The 18642-nt window shown below is 38.6% G+C and overlaps 1 protein-coding gene across 7 annotated transcripts in view; it reads left to right on the plus strand.

Moving 5' to 3' along the window:
- The window catches only part of AKAP6 (A-kinase anchoring protein 6), a 643220-nt gene that overhangs the window by 393380 nt on the left and 231198 nt on the right, over positions 1 to 18642 (plus strand). For all 7 annotated transcript variants that reach the window (XM_032622554.1, XM_032622560.1, XM_032622555.1 and 4 more), the window contains one exon: positions 3057 to 3179. In XM_032622554.1, coding sequence (XP_032478445.1) covers positions 3057 to 3179 — 123 coding nt within the window. The remainder of the gene's footprint in view (positions 1 to 3056; positions 3180 to 18642) is intronic.

Here is an 18642-nt window from a genome sequence, read left to right on the forward strand (position 1 = left end):
AATCTGTTTTGTACATAGATTCATTTGTGCTATTTTTTAGATTCCATATATAAGTGATATAATATTTGTCCTTGTCTGGTTTACTTCACTTACTATGATTATCTCTAGGTCCATCCATGTTGCTGCAAATGGCAATATTTCATTCTTTTTCGTGGCTGAGTAGTATTCCACTGTGTGTGTGTGTGTGTGTGTGTGTGTGTGTGTGTGTGTGTGTATACCACTTCCTTATCCATTCATCTGTCATTGGACACTTAGGTTGCTTCCATGTCTTTGTAAATAATGCTGCTATGAGCATTGGGGTGCATACATCTTTTCGAATTAGAGTTCTCTTTTTTTTTGGATATATGCCCAGGAGTGGGATTGCTGGATCGTATTGGTATTTTTAGCTCTTTTTTTAGTTTTTAAAAGGACCTCCCTACTGGTTTCCATAATGGCTGCACCAGTTTACATTCCCACCGATAGCGCAGGAGGGTTCAGTAATGGGTACTTAACCTGTTATGAGAGTGTAGCTGTTTGCAAGACTAACCTTATATTTTCCTTGCAAATATAATCTTCAAATGTATGTTAACCAGCTGAGGGCTCTAGCAAATTATTTTTCACAAACCTGAAAGTGTAACTTTACATACACTTGCACTGTGCTTCTTAGTCTTTAAAGAGATTGATGCTCTAGAAAGTTTAAGAGTAAGATTTTTTAAAAGCACCTCATTAAGGAATTTTCAAAATGCAAATGATTTGATTCCTCCAGCAAATGATTTGGAAGTGGCAAGTGTGTTGTCAACCGATGGTAGTAACAGGCTAACGGCTGTTCCATTTTCTCCCAAGTTGGATGACCGAGGTTTCTTCCAGGGGTTGAATCCTGGCTTGGCTCCAATCATCAGGCTCTCAGAACATGTATCAAATATGAGTATGGCAAGGGGCCCACCGAGGAGGAAACAATTAAGGGGGTAGCCCAAGAGGACTGGGACCTGTGGACTGGTCACCCTCAGTGTGCCCCTGGAGAGCTCTGCAGGGAGTCAGAGAAAGGTAATGGAAGAGGGGCAAAAAGGGACAAGAAGGACACCAGTGGTAGAAAGTGACAGGAGAGAGACTGAACAGATGAGATACAGGAGTCTGAGTGACGAAGGCTAAAATGTGGCCTTTCAAAGGTTTGTAATTCAGCCTGTAGCAGTGAGTTGAACGTGTGTAAAATGTGCTTTTTATGTAGTGCAACATTGGATTGTGCCGTGAAGAAAATGTGATTTTTATAGTTGTCTTTGACTCTCCAGGTAAGTACATGGGAACTCAGAATATTAGAGAAACAGACAGGTCAAATACTAAAAATAGAAACAAATTTGGGTATAGACAATTCTGATATGGACAGAGTACATTTCACAGGAAAATCCGGGAGCGTGTCCCAACTCTTTATTGCTTGTAAAACTTTTTCTAATGATTAAAATTACCTGAATTCAGTAGGCCAGTGCTTAGACATGCTTTATTTCAGCTGAAATTTTTACTTCAGTGATATTTATCATTTTATTCCCAGTAATGTCCAACAGTGTGCTTTACACAGAGTACGTGCTTAATAAATATTTGTTAAAAGAATGAATGAGTGACCAATATATCTCTTGTACTAGGATTTGATTTATATTACAAAATAAGTAAAATTTTGTATTTTTTTCTCATTTTCCTATGTTGTTACTTATGTCAGCCTCATTTTCCTTCATTCACACCACAAAGCCTTTAGCAGAGCTTCTGAAAATGAGCATCAGATATTCGTTGTCTGCATCCAAATGTGAATTCTCCTGCACATTGCATAGTTCGGTATATAGAGTGGAGACTACTTGGTTTCTCTAAGAATAACCGTCTCATGATATGGGGATAGTAGTCAGTACACCGTCCACTACACAGAACACTGGTGACAGTACACACAGAAAGGGGCTGGGAGAGGTGGAGAAATAGCAGGTGACAAAGGTATCAAGAATCGGATGGACTACTGTTTCATTTGCTTTCATGATTTCTGTTTATATTTTTGTGGCTACACATGTAAGCAGGAGGGGAGGTGGAAAGCTAAGATTCCCCCTGATAGGGAGGAGTGTTTAGGTTTTTATTACAAGTTAACTCACAAGTTGAGCATTAAAATATTAATCAAAATTAATCAAAAGGTAAATCTGAAAAATGGGTTAAGTTCAATAGGGAAATAGTTCTCAAGCCATCTCAATGAGTTCACATGTAGAAGCCTGTCCTTTCTCCTTTCGACCTCCAGGTGGTGCTGTTTACCCAGCCATGGCAAGCAGGTGCCCAGCCCCGTTTCCTTCCCCTAAGGTTCACAGCTGGGCTTTCATTTTTTCAAAATATTTTCAGTTTCCACAGATGTGTTCTTTTAAATGGTCAATAAATTTTTATAACCACTATTTGAAAACTTGCAAGATTATTGTGAATTGTGCTTCTTAACCAAGAATATTTTGTTTTATGTCCAGGACACACCCAGAGTTAGGTGTTTACATTTGTTCATTGGTCCTCTACCTTTCCTTGCTTCTTAGAACCCAGATTCAGTAACAGACATTTGGGCTGTTAGTAGAACTCATCACTCATCCAAGTCCCTTTAAACACTTTTGTAATTTAAAAATAGATTTCTAGTTCAGTTAAGACACCTCAACTCCATGGGCTTCTGAGTAAAGAACACCATCTTTATAGGAGTACTTTTATCCCCCAAAGCCAATGAGTGTTCCTAGCAGACCTGACCTGATTTTTTGGTGAGGGGGCGCTTGCCAGACACCCAGAAATGTTTTGATGATTTGAGGTCACCTTTCCAATGACACCCTGCAGTCCAATCCAAATTCCTCAAAAAAAAGTGTTCCTAGGAAAAAACTAAGAGGGAGTCATGGACAATTTCTTTCCATTTTAATAGATTTCAGTGGCAAGAATGGTGGGAATTTTGTTGTACGACGTGGAAATAGGATGGGAGTGCAATGGTATCAATTTTACCATCGACAAGGTTTGGAATTTTTAAGATTGGCTTTAAAAAATAACCAGTTAACATGCTTTTCTTGTCCTTTTTTCCTCTTTTCTGTCACAAGGGGTTTGTAAGCAAGCTGGATGAATTTATTCAATGGTTGAACGAAGCCATGGAAACCACTGAGAATTGGACACCTCCCAAAGCAGAGACGGATGGCCTTAAACTGTACCTGGAGACGCACTTGGTAGGCAAGATTATGCTGCTCTTGCTGTTAGTTAGGGAAGGATTTTAATGTGCTACTTGTTTGTTTATGGAGAATATCAGTTTTACTTATCAGAAGTTATTATATGCTAATAAACCAAGTTTTAATGGGGTAAACTGCAGAAGCTGAAAATTTATAGGTATTTTAAGTAATACTATGAAATCTAAATCCTCCATATTTCAAGCTATTTTTTCAAAACTTTTTCCATAAAGGTAAGTAATTATTTAAAAATATACCTTAGAAAATTATACTAGACCTTTGCTCTCTAAAGTGACAATTGAAAGTTTTCCTCTTCTTAAAAAGAAAAAATAAAAAAATTAAAAAAAAAAAAAAAAAAAAAAGAAAAAATGAAAGAGGTAATTTTGATGACCATTCTAAGTTTTCTAGAATTCTTGTAAAATTAATGAACCTCTCATTATCAAGAGAGTCTACTTTATCTGTTCTACATTGGGTTATTTTAATAAAATATTTAAAACGATGATCTCCATCATTTTTGCTGCTATGTGGATTTTTCAGCATATAATTAATACAACTGTCATTACACTGGTCCCTGTGCACAGGGAAATCCATGGAGAGGAAGTAGAAAACACTTGGATGAATATGCTTCTGAATATGTTAGAAGCAAGAATTATAGACTGGGGGACATTTGATGAACCTCATGAGGTTTTTACTGAATGCTTCAAATGGCCGATATCAATTATGAAGGGGTGGAAACCAAGTAGTGGAGTGTGATAAAGCATGAAGAAAAAGCACGTTGTCATAGGAAATGAAAATTCAAGCTTTAAGGATCTCATCTTTATTCCTTTCACTGATAGCATAAAATCGACAAAGGCAATGAACACGAATCCTTGGGTACCCAACTGTGGGGCTGATTTTCTGCCCCTCTTACATACTCAGAATTTGGATTGAGTAAACAGTGTGTGGGAGTCCTGCATGTATGTTAGTTCACAGGGTTCCAGAACGGTTCCCTGTGATATTAAATGAGAGAAGGAGAGAGAGGGAGAAGAGAGAAGGAGAGAAGAGGGGGAAGACAGAGAGGATGTTTTAGTTTTTTGCTGCTTGTGTTTTGCAGTGTATTTTATATCATTGCAAGAAAAACAGCCTCAAAATCCTATTGCTGCATGCAGATAGTCTTGTGAAAGATTAAAAAAAAAATCACAAAACTGGTAGAAGATGCTTCTGTTTTTAGAGACCTGGGTTGATGGTGTGTAAAAATGCCAGTGACCCTAACCACCTCTCTTGTACGTGGGTTTTTAAATACTGCCCTTAGTATTCAATTCCCTGTTGAGTAGAGCCCTGATTTTTTTTTTTAAAGAGGGCATTTCATAATAGCAAGATAAAGATATTCAGTGCTTTATAAAGTAAATTGTATTAATTAGAATGTCAACTTTTCACTGGCATTGTTCTGACAGAAATTCTAATCTGTGTTTAAACAGGAGTATATGAACTTTATTTCACATTAAGTGTGCTGTCTTAATTTATCTTGATTTAATATTTTATGGAAAACACACATTTTGTTTTTGAGGTCCCAGAGGGCATGGGGACACAAAGGGCACTTTAACGCTAGACTATTTATTGAAATGAAAGCCAGGCTAGGAGAATATGAACCAAGGTCTCTCCTCTCTTTGGGAGTTGAGTGACACAACCTCTTTGTAACCAACGTGCACTCCTGGTCTCAAATCCGTACTACACAGTTCTTTACTTAGAATCCCTGTGTTGGCCTCTGTCTCATTCTAGCCCAACAGTATCCATTAGAACTTTCTGTGATGATGGAATATTCTATATTGCACATCCAGTGTGCAATAACTAACCACACCTATCTACTGAGCACTTGAAATGTGGCTAGAGCAACTGAGGAAATGCATTTTCTAACTGTAATTAACTTACGTTTGCATTTAAATTGCCACAGTGTCTTGTGATGACTGTATTCTAGTCCTGTAAATTGTGGAACTCTTTACAGATGTAATGAATGGCAAGTATCCAGTACCTGCCTCATAATGGCGTTCTCGGCCAAAATGTGAAAATCATTATCCCCTTTGCTGTGGATCTCTACCTCAGATCCACAACAAACAGCCCTTCTTAAAATGTTTATCTCTTAAAGAATAACCTTGTTCCCGCCTAATGGTCAACACTTTCTTGAATGAATTTTCTCCACCATCATGTCTGTATTAGTTGGGCTAGAGATAACATGGGAACATCTTTACCTCTGCTTTGTGAATAGTGAGGGACTGTAATCTCCAGATTTGTTCACTGTTGTTAACTCACAATCTCAGGGGCTGAAATTATGAATAATACTCTTTAACAGTTACTGAAGACCTACTGTGTGTGGATTGCCATTGAATGATACTTAAAGACAATTACTGAGTCACTGTTTTACTGCATGCTGTGTCTGCTAGTCTAGATACAGCCTGTTGTTTAAACATCTTTCAAACAAACTCTGAGTTACTGTCTATCTGAGCACAGTGTCTATCTACATATCTCCTGAGCAATATTGTCATTTATATATTTTATTGTATTTCCTTACTGTGGTGCTGAGTTAATATTAAGTTATTCTTCTCCAAAGAAGGCAAAAAATATCTACCTTTCCATAAAGAAAGTATACAACTAAGTCTAGAGATTTATATTTCTTAGTTCACACTGCATAAGTCATTACTGCTCCTTAATGAGTGGGCAAGAGGTATTTATTTGCAAGATTATCTAATATGTAGACTTAGGTACATGAATTTCATTAAACATCTCTATAGAGTCTATAATTTAAACATTAAACCAACAGATGTACAAGCCTCTGAGTCTGGTGTCTCCCCTGAGTTAATAATGTGTTAGAATAGTTGGCACCCTGCAATATTTATTATAAACAAAAGCAAATAAACAATAACAAAATTTGTACATTTATATTTTGATACTTAATTCAATTCTTTTCCATAACAGTAACCAAGGGTTTTCACCAACACAAATCAATTAAACCTTCACAATACCTTTATGAGAGATATGAAGGAGCTTTATTCTAACTGTAAGAAATACTGTGAAATTGCGATGATACATCAATGATTTTCCATGATAATTAATCATCTGCTTGCAACCTGGCTGCTCCTTCAAAAATACAATTCCTATCTTTTTATAAAATGACATTTGCAGGAAAATGTTTGAATTTTGCAAGTACTGAGCATATTGAACATTGCTCTTTGAAAACCACTTTTAAAATAGCATTGTATACATATGTTCTTGAATGGATTCCCTTCTTCTTCACCTCTGTCCACTTTTTTTAACAGTTTCATTGAGGTATAATTGGCATACTAAATTGTATATACTTAATGTAAACAATTTTGCAAGTTTTGACAAATTGACCAATGTATACACCCATGAAACCGTCACCACAGTCAAGGTGGTGAACATATCCATCACCTCCAAAAGCCTCTTCATGACCCTTTGTAATTGCTCCCTCCCTTCCCTCTCAGCTTTTCCTTCATCCCTAAGTAATCAAGGGTCTACTTTCTGTCACTGTTAGATTGTACTTTCTAGAATTTTGCATAAATGGAATCAAACAACATGTTCTCTTTCTCTCTCTATTTTTTTCTTCTTTGGTCTGGTTTCTTTCACCCAGCATACTTATTTTGATGTTGTATGTTCCAATTGTTCATTCATTTTTATTGCTGAATAGTATTCCATTGCATAGTTATAGCACAATTTGATTACCCATTCAACTGATGGTGGACACTAAGGTTGTTTCCCTCACCACCATTTTTATTGGCTAAAGAAGCAAAAGTCACCAAAAATTACATGTAAGTAGAAGCATCATAAATAGTTCTTTGCGGACTATTTAGATTTTTTTCCTTTGAAAGAATTTATATTATCTTCAGAGTTAGACTGCTGAAGACTAAAGCAGCAGAGCATGACAGCAACTTCTCCCTCAAGAGATTACATTTCATGTCCGTTTGCTTCTGAAAAGATAACTGTCATCTCCCAAATAGTTTTTATCCATGCCTAATTCACAAAATAGTACCACATCATATGCAATCAATTGCAGGAAAACAAGGCAGAAATTTTTAAAAAAATCTGTAGCCAATCAGAGTATCTAGTAGGAGAAAGCAAAGTCAAACTGACACCAGACATCTGTGCGATAATTAGGAAAAAGAGCCAAGCATAAAGGCCTGGCTTAAACTTGGGAGATAAATTTGCATAGGTAGCACCATGTCATGTTGGGCAAACATTAACCAACCACATAGAAATAACCTTGGAAAAACAACATTCTTAATTCAATTTGATAAATGAGAAAACATGGGGGAAATGGTGATGATGAGTTCATATATGTTAAGCACCTGCGAGTGCCAGGCAGTTGTTTATGTGTTAGAAATACATGATGAATGAGTTTCGCTTCTTTCTTCTAGGGATTTGCAATCTAAGGGAGATGACCATAGAATAAACGTAGTCATCTTTGGACCCATAAATGACGAATGTAATATAATTTTGAGCAGTAAACTTCTTGTAGGATAAGCAAAGTACTGTTTGGAGCACAGAACAAAGTTTTATTGGTTCTTCCTCAGAGTAGGGAAGGCTCAGAGAGGTAATTTGATGTAGACCTCACAGGCCATATATGATTTGTTGGATAAAGAGGGGAGGAGAAGAGATGGGAGTATATTTTATGGGCAAGTAAGGGAGGTGGGGTGAGCCATCTGGTGTGGCTGAGGCTAAGTTGTGTCCTCCAGGTTAGGGCTGGGTGGTAAAAGAGATTGAATGTCCTTTTAATGGATTGAACTTTTCTCTGAGGGCAAAGGGGACTCATTGAAGGTTTGATTTTATTTTAAAACAGGAGAGTGACAAGAATCAACTGTAAATTCCATGGGGGAAGGGTCATCTTGCCATAGATTAACTGGATAAGTCCATGGCTTAAATGAGAGAATAACAATGGGCATAATGGAAAATGGATTGGAGTATAACAGTCTGCCCTTGAAGGGTCTGAAATTTTTTCCTCATTCCTTATTGTGTCATTACTCTAAGTACTTATAAAAACAGACTGAATTAAACTAATAATATGACTGGCTAACAAAAGCTCAGTACAGATGTTTTCCTGCCATCTATATTTAGGTATTTATATCATTTTTTAAAAAATAGCTTTCATTTGTATCATAAGAAAAACAATATACTTCTCACAAAGTTTTTAGTCATACCAGAAAATTTCCCAAAATACATTCAGCTGTGTTTCTTTTGCTTGCCCTTCTGTGTCTACCTGTGTTCCATTTCTCATTGCTTGAAGTGAAGAGATGACAGGCTCTCCATTTTCCCACTTTCCGATGCCCACCTCTCCCTGCCTACCCTCCTCTGCTGAGAGGACAGGCAGCTCTGGCCCAAGAAAGCTGAGCTTCACAACACGAGCAGCTACCACATGCCTGTACTCTTCAGTTAACAACAGACACTCGATCACGCTTCAAAAGCCTAAGCTGTCTCAATTTGGCTGCCACCTCCCCTCAGCCTTGCTGAGTAGGGCTGGTGGCCTCATAGGAGCTTTGAAGTTCCATTTGCTTGTCACCCTTGATTCCTGTCAGTTTAAGGTGAGTAGCTGAGAGTTTATCAGGGAGAAGCATTACTTCTGTTTGAGGGATTTGAGATACTCGACTCCCAGCCTTGAGTTACTTACTTTGGTAGCTTGTGGATGGAAAGATCTGCTGGAAATTTATAGCACTTAGGCATTTTGAGGTTGATGCCTGGGGAGAGGAGGCTCATCTTGGACATGTGAAAGTCCTGGACCACATTCTTTTGCTCATATAACTTATTCTGTGCATCTAGGAGACAAATAGTGTTGTCTTCCCTTTTCAGTTAAAAAGGATCCCTGAACTGTTCCAAGCACCTGGGAACATACTTTTTGCCTGACTCAATTTCGAGACTCTTGTTCCCATCATTTTAAAAATTGCTGTCGGAGATTGGATCAAGGTGGTGGAGTAGAAGGATGTGCGCTAACTCCCTCTTGCGAGAGCACCGGAATCACAACTAACAGCTGAACAATCATCGACAGAAAGACAGTGGAACTCACCAAAAAAGATATCCCACATCCAAAGACAAAGGAGAAGCCACAATGGGACGGTAGGAGGGGCGCAATCACAATAAAATAAAATCCCATAACTGCTGGGTGGGTGACTCACAAACTGGAGAACACTTATGCCACAGAAGTCCACCCACTGGAGTGAAGGTTCTGAGCCCCACATCTGGCTTCCCAACCTGGGGGTCCGGCAACAGGAGGAAGAATTCCTAGAGAATCAGACTTTGAAGGATAGTGGGATTTGATTACAGGACTTCTACAGGACTGGGGGAAACAGAGACTCCACTCTTGGAGGGCACACACAAAGTAGTGTGTGCACTGGGACCCAGGGGAAGGAGCAGTGACCCGAGGGGAGACTGAACCAGACCTACCTGCTAGTGTTGGAGGGTCTCCTGCAGAGGTGGCGGGTGGCTGTGGCTCACTGTGAGGACAAGGATACTGGCAACAGAAGTTCTGGGAAGTACTCCTTGGCATGAGCCCTCCCAGAGTCTGCCATTAGCCCCACCAAAGAGCTGGGTAGCCTCCAGCGTTGGGTGGCCTCAGGCCAAACAAGTAACATGGAGGGAACCCAGCCCCACCCATCAGCAGAGAAGCAGATTAAAGTTTTACTGAGCTCTGCCCACCAGAGCAACACCCAGCTCTACCCACCACCAGTCCCTTCCATCAGGAAACTTGCACAAGCCTCTTAGATAGCCTCATCCACCAGAGGGCAGACAGCAGAAGCAAGAAGAACTACAATCCTGCAACCTGTGGAACAAAAACCACATTCACAGAAAGATAGACAAGATGAAAAAGCAAAGGGCTATGTACCAGATGAAGGAACAAGATAAAACCCCAGAAAAACAACTAAATGAAGTGGAGATAGGCAACCTTCCAGAAAAAGAATTCAGAATAATGATAGTGAAAATGATCCAGGACCTCGGAAAAAGAATGGAAGCAAAGATCCAGAAGGTGCAAGAAATGTTTAACACAGACCTAGAAGAATTAAAAAAGAAACACTAGAAGAATTAAAGAACAAACAAACAGAGATGAACAGTACAGTAACTGAAATGAAAATTACAGTAGAACAAATTAATAGCAGAATAACTGAGGTAGAAGAACGGATAAGTGACCTGGAGGACAGAATGGTGGAATTCACTGCCGCAGAACAGAATAAAGAAAAAAGAATGAAAAGAAATGAAGACAGCCTAAGAGACTTCTGGGGCAACAATAAATGCAACAACATTCGCATTATAGGGGTCCCAGAAGGAGAAGAGAGAGAGAAAGGACCAGAGAAAATATTTGAAGAGATTATGGTCGAAAACTTCCCAAACAAGGAAAGGGAAATAGCCACCCAAGTCCAGGAAGCACAGAGAGTCCCAGGCAGGATAAATCCAAGGAGAAACATGCCGAGACACATAGTAATCAAACTGACAAAAATTAAAGACAAAGAAAAATTAATGAAAACAACAAGGGTAAAATGACGAATAACATACAAGGGAACTCCCATAAGGTTAACAGCTGATTTCTCAGCAGAAACTCTACAAGCCAGAAGAGAGAGGCATGATATATTTGAAGTGAAGAAAGGGAAGAACCTACAACCAAGATTACTCTGCCCGGCAAGGATCTCATTGAGATTTGACAGAGAAATCAGAAGCTTTACAGACAAGCAAAAGCTAAGAGATTTCAGCAACACCAAACCAACTCTACAACAAATTCTAAAGGAACTTCTCTAAGTGGGAAACACAAAAAAAGAAAAGGACCTACAAAAACAAACGCAAAGCAAGTAAGAAAATGGTAATAGGAACATACATATCAATAATTACCTTAAACACGAACGGATTAAATGCTCCAACCAAAAGACACAGGCTTGCTGAATGGATACAAAAACAAGACCCATATATATGCTGTCTACAAGGGACCCACTTCAGACCTAGGGACACATACAGACTGAAAGTGAGGGGGTGGAAAAAGTTATTCCATGCAAATGGAAATCAAGGGAAAGCTGGAGTAGCAATATTCATATCAGATAAAACAGACTTTAAAATAAAGAATGTTACAAGAGACAAGGAAGGACACTACATAATGATCAAGGGATCAGTCTAAGAAGAAGATATAACAATTACATATGCACCCAACATAGGAACACCTCAATATGTAAGGCAACTGCTAACAGCTATAAAAGAGGAAATCGACAGTAACACAACAACAGTGGAGGACTTTAACAGCTCACTTACACCAATGGACAGATCATCCAGACAGAAAATTAATAAGGAAGCACAAGCTTTAAATGACACACTAAACAAGATGGACTTTATTGATATTTATAGGACATTCCATCTAAAAACAGAAGATTAATCTTCTCAAGTGCAAACAGAACATTCTCCAGGATAGATCACATCTTGGGTCACAAATCAAGCCCTAGTAAATTTAAGAAAATTGAAATCATATCAAACATCTTTTCTGACCACAACGCTATGAGATTAGAAATCAATTACAGGGAAAAAAACGTAAAAAACACAAACACATGGAGGCTAAACAATATGTTATTACATAACCAAGAGATTGCTGAAGAAATCAAAGAGGAAATAAAAAAATGTCTAGAGACAAATGACAATGAAAACATGATGATCCAAAACCTATGGAATGCAGCAAAAGCAGTTCTAAGAGGGAAGTTTATAGCAATGCAAGCCTACCTCAAGAAACAAGAAAAATCTCAAATAAACAATCTAACCTTACACCTAAAGGACCTAGAGAAAGAAGAACAAACTAAATGCAAAGTTAGTAGAAGGAAAGAAATCATAAAGATCAGAGCAGAAATAAATGAAATAGAAAACAATAGCAAAGAAAATAAAACAAAAAGCTGGTTCTTTGAGAAGATAAACAAAATTGATAAACCATTAGCCAGAGTCATCAAGAAAAAGAGGGAGAGGACTCAAATCAATAAAATTAGGAATGAAAAAGGAGAAGTTACAACAGACACAGCAGAAATACAAAGCATCCTAAGAGACTACTACAAGCAACTCTATGCCAATAAAATGGACAACCTGGAAGAAATGGACAAATTGTTAGAAAGGGGGAACCTTCCAAGACTGAACCAGGAAGAAATAGAAAACATGAAGAGACCAATCACAAGTAATTAAATGGAAACTGTGATTAAAAATCTTCCAACAAACAAAAGTCCAGGACCAGCTGGCTTCACAGGTGAATTCTATCAAACATTTAGAGAAGAGCTAACACCCATCCTTCTCAAACTCTTCCAAAAAATTGTAGAGGAAGGAACACTCCCAAACTTATTCTATGAGGCCACCATCACCCTGATACCAAAACCAGACAAAGATACTACAAAAAAAGAAAATTAAAGACCAATATCACTGATGAATATAGATACAAAAATCCTCAACAAAATAGTAGCAAACAGAATCCAATAACACATTAAAAGAATCATACACCATGATCAAGTGGGATTTATCCTAGGGATGCAAGGATTCTTCAATATACACAATTCACTTAATGTGATAAACCATATTAACAATTTGATCATCTCAATAGGTGCAGAAAGACCTTTTGACAAAATTCAATACCCATTTATGATTAAAACTCTTCAGAAAGTGGGCATACAGAGAACCTACCTCAACATAATAAAGGCCATATACGACAAACTCACAGCAAACATCATTCTCAATGGTGAAAAACTGAAACCATTTCCTCTAAGATCAGGAATCAGACAAGGATGTCTACTCTCACCACTGTTATGCAACATAGTTTTGGAAGTCCTAGCCACAGCAATCAGAGAAGAAAAACAAATAAAAGTATAGAAATTGGGAAAGAAGAAGTGAAACTGTCACTGTTTGCAGATGACATGATACTATACATAGAGAATCCTAAAGATGCTACCAGAAAACTACTAGAGCTAATCAATGAATTTGGTGAACTAGCAGGATACAAAATTAATGCACAGAAATCTCTTGCATTCCTATACACTAATGATGAAAAATCTGAAAGAGAAATTAAGGAAACACTGCCATTTACTGTTGCAACAAAAAGAATAAAATACCTGGGAATAAACCTACCTAAGGAGACAAAAGACCTGTATGCAGAAAACTATAAGACATTAGTGAAAGAAATTAAAGATGACAGAAACAGATGGAGAGGTATACCATGTTCTTGGATTGGAAGAATCAATATTGTGAAAATGACTATATACCCAAAGCAGTCTACAGGTTCAATGCAATCCCTATCAAATTACCAATGACATTTTTCACAGAACTAGAACAAAAAATCTTAAAGTTTGTATGGAGACACAAAAGACCCTGAATAGCCAAAGCTGTTTTTAGGGAAAAAAACGGAGCTGGAAGAATCAGACTCCCTGACTTCAGGCTATACTACAAAGCTACAGTAATCAAGACAATATGGTACTGGTACAAAAACAGAAATATAGATCAATGGAACAGGATAGAAAGTCCAGATATAAACCCATGCACCTATGGTCACCTAATCTATGACAAAGGAGGCAAGGATATACAATGGAGAAAAGACAGTCTCTTCAATAAGTGGTGCTGGGAAACCTGGACAGCTACATGTAAAAGAATGAAATTAGAACACTCCCTAACACCATACACAAAAGTAAACTCAAAATGGATTCAAGACCTAAATGTAAGACCGGACACTATAAAACACTTAAGGGAAAACACAGTAAGAACACTCTTTGACATAAATCACAGCAAGATCTTTTTCAGTCCACCTCCTAGAGTAATGGGAATAAAAACAAAAATAAACCAATGAGACCTAATGAAACTTAAAAGCTTTTGCAAAGCAAAGGAAACTACAAACAAGACAAAAAGACAACCCTCAGAATGGGAGAAAATATTTACAAATGTATCAACCGACAAAGGTTTAATCTCCAAAATATATAAACAGCTCATGCAGCTCAATATTAAAAAAACAAACAACCCAATGAAAAAATGGGCAGAAGACATAAGTAGACATTTCTTCAAAGAAGACAAACAGGTAGCCAAGAAGCACATGAAAACGTGCTCAACATCACTAATTATTAGAGAAATGCTAATCAAAACTACAGTGAGGTATCAGCTCACACCAGTTAGAATGGGCATCATCAGAAAACCTACAAATAACAAATGCTGGAGAGGGTGTGGAGAAAAGGGAACCCTCTTGCACTGTTGGTGGGAATGTAAATTGATACAGCCACCATGGAGAACAGTGTGGAGGTTCCTTAAAAAACTAAAAATAGATTTAGCTTATGACCCAGCAATCCCACTCCTGGGCATATACTCTGAGAAAACCATAATTCAAAAAGACACATTAACCCCAATGTTCATTGCAGCACTATTTACAGTAGCCAGGTCATGGAAGCAACCTAAATGCCCATCGACAGACAAATGGATAAAGAATATGTGGTTCATACATACAATTGAATATTACGTAGCCATAAAAAGGAACGAAATTGGGTCATTTGTAGAGACGTGGATAGATCTAGGGACTGTCGTACGGAGTGAAGTAAGTCAGAAAGAGAAATACAAATATCGTATATTAACGCACATATGTGGAGCCTAGAAAAATGGTACAGATGAACCAGTTTGCAGGGCAGAAATAGAGACACCGATGTAGAGGACAAACGTATGGACACCAAAGGGGGAAAGTGGTGGTAAGTGGGGTGGTGTGATGAATTGGGAGATTGGGATTGACATGTATACACTAATATGCATAAAGTGGATAACTAATAAGAACCTGCTGTATAAAAATATAAATTAACTAAAATAATTTTAAAAAGATAAAAATTGCTGTCACCCAGACATTTTACCGATTTATTACTTTATTCTTTTTCTTTAGAATGTGATGACTGTTTTAAAGTAGAATGACAGAGAAATACTGGATTTATTGAGCACTTGCTATTTAGGGTCATGGTATGCTAAGCACTGAAGAGGCAGTTTGCAGACTGCCTTGTGCTATGAGGGTTTATGCACTATCGGAGGACACCATGTATGGACAAGAGCCAGTGTGTGACCTAACTCACTTGAGCCAGGTTGCTGTCACCCACTCTCTGTCTCCCTGTGTAGACCCATGTGCAGATCTTACTTATCTACTGTGTTACATGGAATTTTGGAATCTTGAAGCAATTCATCTGGCACAAATGATATTAAGATAAAAGTTTCAGGCCTGAAACAGATCTTTACTCTAGCCAGAAAAATGCCTGTCGTATCTACTGAAGGTTGTTGTGAAGATCGTATAAACCTGTTGTAAGTGAGGATGCTTTGTTCATTTTGGGGGAGTTGTGCGCACCCCTCGGAGACCCTGAGAACAGGTGGTGTGAGAATCTCGGGTGTTCCTAGAGAGGTTGAATCTCTCCCCACCTACCCTGCCCTAATGATTCACCTGTGACTGTCACCTCCTTGAGGGACTGCTTGTGTCTTTTTGGTGTCTGCTCTGACACCCTACCCTGCACATGCATAAAAAGTACTAAACAAATCTGTTAAATGAATAAATGAGCACTTGTGAAAACAGTGTTACAGCCATTACAGCAGCAAATTATAACTAATAGTATAAATCATCAAACAATAACTGAGAATGTCTGCAAGGTAAATTATTTCCTCTACAGTTTCCAAATCAAAATGGACTCTGGTCACAGAGCTTTCTGGGTATTGTCTGGTATATTTGTGACAAGAAAAACACCTATGAGGGAGAAAATAGGATAGTTTCTTCTGCTTTCAGGGTGTAATTCATCCCCTTTGGCAAAAAACACAAGGAAAATAAAATGTTAACTCAGGTATTAGAAAGGTTAAAATTCCACAGGTTAACATTACTATTTCAAAAGATGAAGACTGTATGACTACACAGGATGTTAATGACTTGACATTACGAAATTTATTAAATTTATTTTTAAAGCAATTTGGTTCCCCCTCTCAAATGCATGAAGCATCTGGGAGTTGGAATAGATCTTCCCCAGGCTGCCAAACAAATTTTTAATGAAACTGGAGTCCTTCAGGGATTGTCCTAAATCCACATAATATTCTTAGGTCTTGGTGTTTGCACTGGGACCTGTATATTAACAGATGTACGTGTGAATAATATACTTATATCCATCCATCACCTTGGTGACTCCACATCTGTAGGGGCTGCTGCACATCAATTATTCCACCGCAAGAGGTAGAGAGATATTTGGGCCAGCATTGACCTCTTTTTCAATTAGGGCCTCAGAGCAGTGTGTTCTGGAAGTGACATGGTCCCTTTAGACAGAACCTCCGCAAATCCATTTGGCCTAATGTGACCACGCTGGGAAGTCAATGTGATTACCTGTGCCAGGTGTGGAGGTAGCATGCAGAAAAGCAAATGAAAATTTGGTCACTAAGAGGCACCGTCAACATTCAGAATCTCTCCCATCTGTCTAATCCTTGAATAAGATATTAGCAAGTCTATCAAAAAAAGAATGCCATCCTTAGTAAAACATATTTACCTTCCACAAAAAAATGCAACTGCTTGTTTGAAAGAAATTGTGATTTGGTTGAGGAGCTAAATTCACTTTCGAATGCTTGGAAATGTTTTTATTATCTGCGGTTTCAGGAAAAAAATGTTTCCTCGGGAAGAACAAGGATTTTTGTCTTTATATCTTAGTGCCTTTTTTAAAAAAGGAAAACAGTGTTTTTATAATGCTTATCTTTTTGTTCATGAACTTGGAACATCTTTCTCAAGCGTACATAGCGCTTTCAATTTTTTAAAGCTTCTGATATTATACGTGGTGGTGTGTTGCATATTGTCGTAACCAATAAATCAATGACAAATGTAGCCACTTCATTTTGTTGGGGAGATATATAATTGTGGTGGTGGCTGACCATTTATTTAATTATGTGGTAAGTACCATATGATGAGAGGGTAAAGTTAAATTGATGATTTGGGCTATCTCAGCCAGGGTACAGTTTACATGGCAATTACACCGGGATCATCTAAGTGTAATTGGCAAGTAATTTTGTAAGCGAAGGAACATGACAGCTCATTTACATGGCGTTCAATGAGTAAAATTTGGGGACATTTATCAACCACCTCCAAGTGAAGAGTGATTGCACCAGTATAGCCCAAAATACTATAGGCAGCATTTTGAAAGTTTCGTGGAAGGTTTTTGGTACGAATCTTCATTCATTTGCTCCTTGAACATTTATTAGGTGTGTGCTATATGCCAGGCACTGTCCTAGGCATTGAAGATACAAGCACAAATGAAAAGTGAAGTTCTACTTTCAACTCATGGGTGGGAAGCAGACCCATCATCAATACTTATACAACAGTGTAGTAAGTAGAGGTTCGAGCTCTGCAGTTACTGTGGATGCTGAGGAGGGGAAACCAGGAGGCTGGAAGATGGTCAGGGAAAACTTGCTAGCAAGGGTGACACCTGAGATGAATTTTAAAGGATGAGCAGGGCCGAGCCAGGGGAGGGGAAAAAGGACTTTTCAGGCAGAGGTGCAAGCAAGAGCAGAATCTTAGACGACCAAGATGACTGATGTGAGCTGGTACATTTCAAGGCAGACCTGGGACCCAAGAGGCAGACTTGAGTGGGATCCCAGAGACTCTGTAGGTCATGCTGGTCGCTGGACCTTATCCTGCAACCTGGGGAAGACATCGGAGGCATTTAACAAGAGTTGTTTTGTAGACAGAACATTCTGTGTAATAAAATGTTTTTATTGAGCTATTACAATATGCCAGGCTCTGTTCTACAGGTATCAAGGCATTTCATCCTCACAGCAACCCCATGAGATAGGCACTGACATATCCCCCTTTTTACCTTTGAAGAAACTGAATACAAAGAGATTGCCCCGAGCTACACAGGGGGTGATGGAGGAGCCAGGATTTGAACCCAGGCTTGTCCAACTCCAGAGCCCATGCTTGTCCCCAGCACCCACACCATGTCATTAGTCCCCTTGATAAAATCAACTGCAACCCCCTGTTTTTAAGATACACATTCCCCACCTCCTGTCCCCGCCAATAGACTGTGAGCTCTATGAGGCCAGGAACTATATTTATCTTGCTCACAGCCATATCCCTCAAGCTTAGGATGATTGCCTGCACCTTCATAGGCATGCCACAAATAAAGAAAAATATGTAGTTTTGAGGGGGTCATGACTGGAGGCTGTTGAAGTCAGCCTGGCAAGGGATGATGATGAGGGCCTGAATCTAAGGCAGTGTTAGTTGATACAGAGAGGTGAGGATAGAGAAATAAATTGTCAGGGCTTGGTGATTGACTGGACGTGTGGATTTTGTTGGCATATCCTCACAGTGTTTCTGATCTCCAACTCCTATGCTGGAGAGATGACTTGGCAAAAGAATCCGAAGCTGAGGGAAGCTTGTGCTCCTATTCACAGAGCTCTCAAATTCCTGAGAAGAAACGTTGCGGACTCAGGATGAGAAGTTAGAAGAAATTTCCCTGGAGAT

Source organism: Phocoena sinus, chromosome 2 (genome assembly GCF_008692025.1).
Source record: "Phocoena sinus isolate mPhoSin1 chromosome 2, mPhoSin1.pri, whole genome shotgun sequence".
Taxonomy (NCBI): Eukaryota; Metazoa; Chordata; class Mammalia; order Artiodactyla; family Phocoenidae; genus Phocoena; species Phocoena sinus.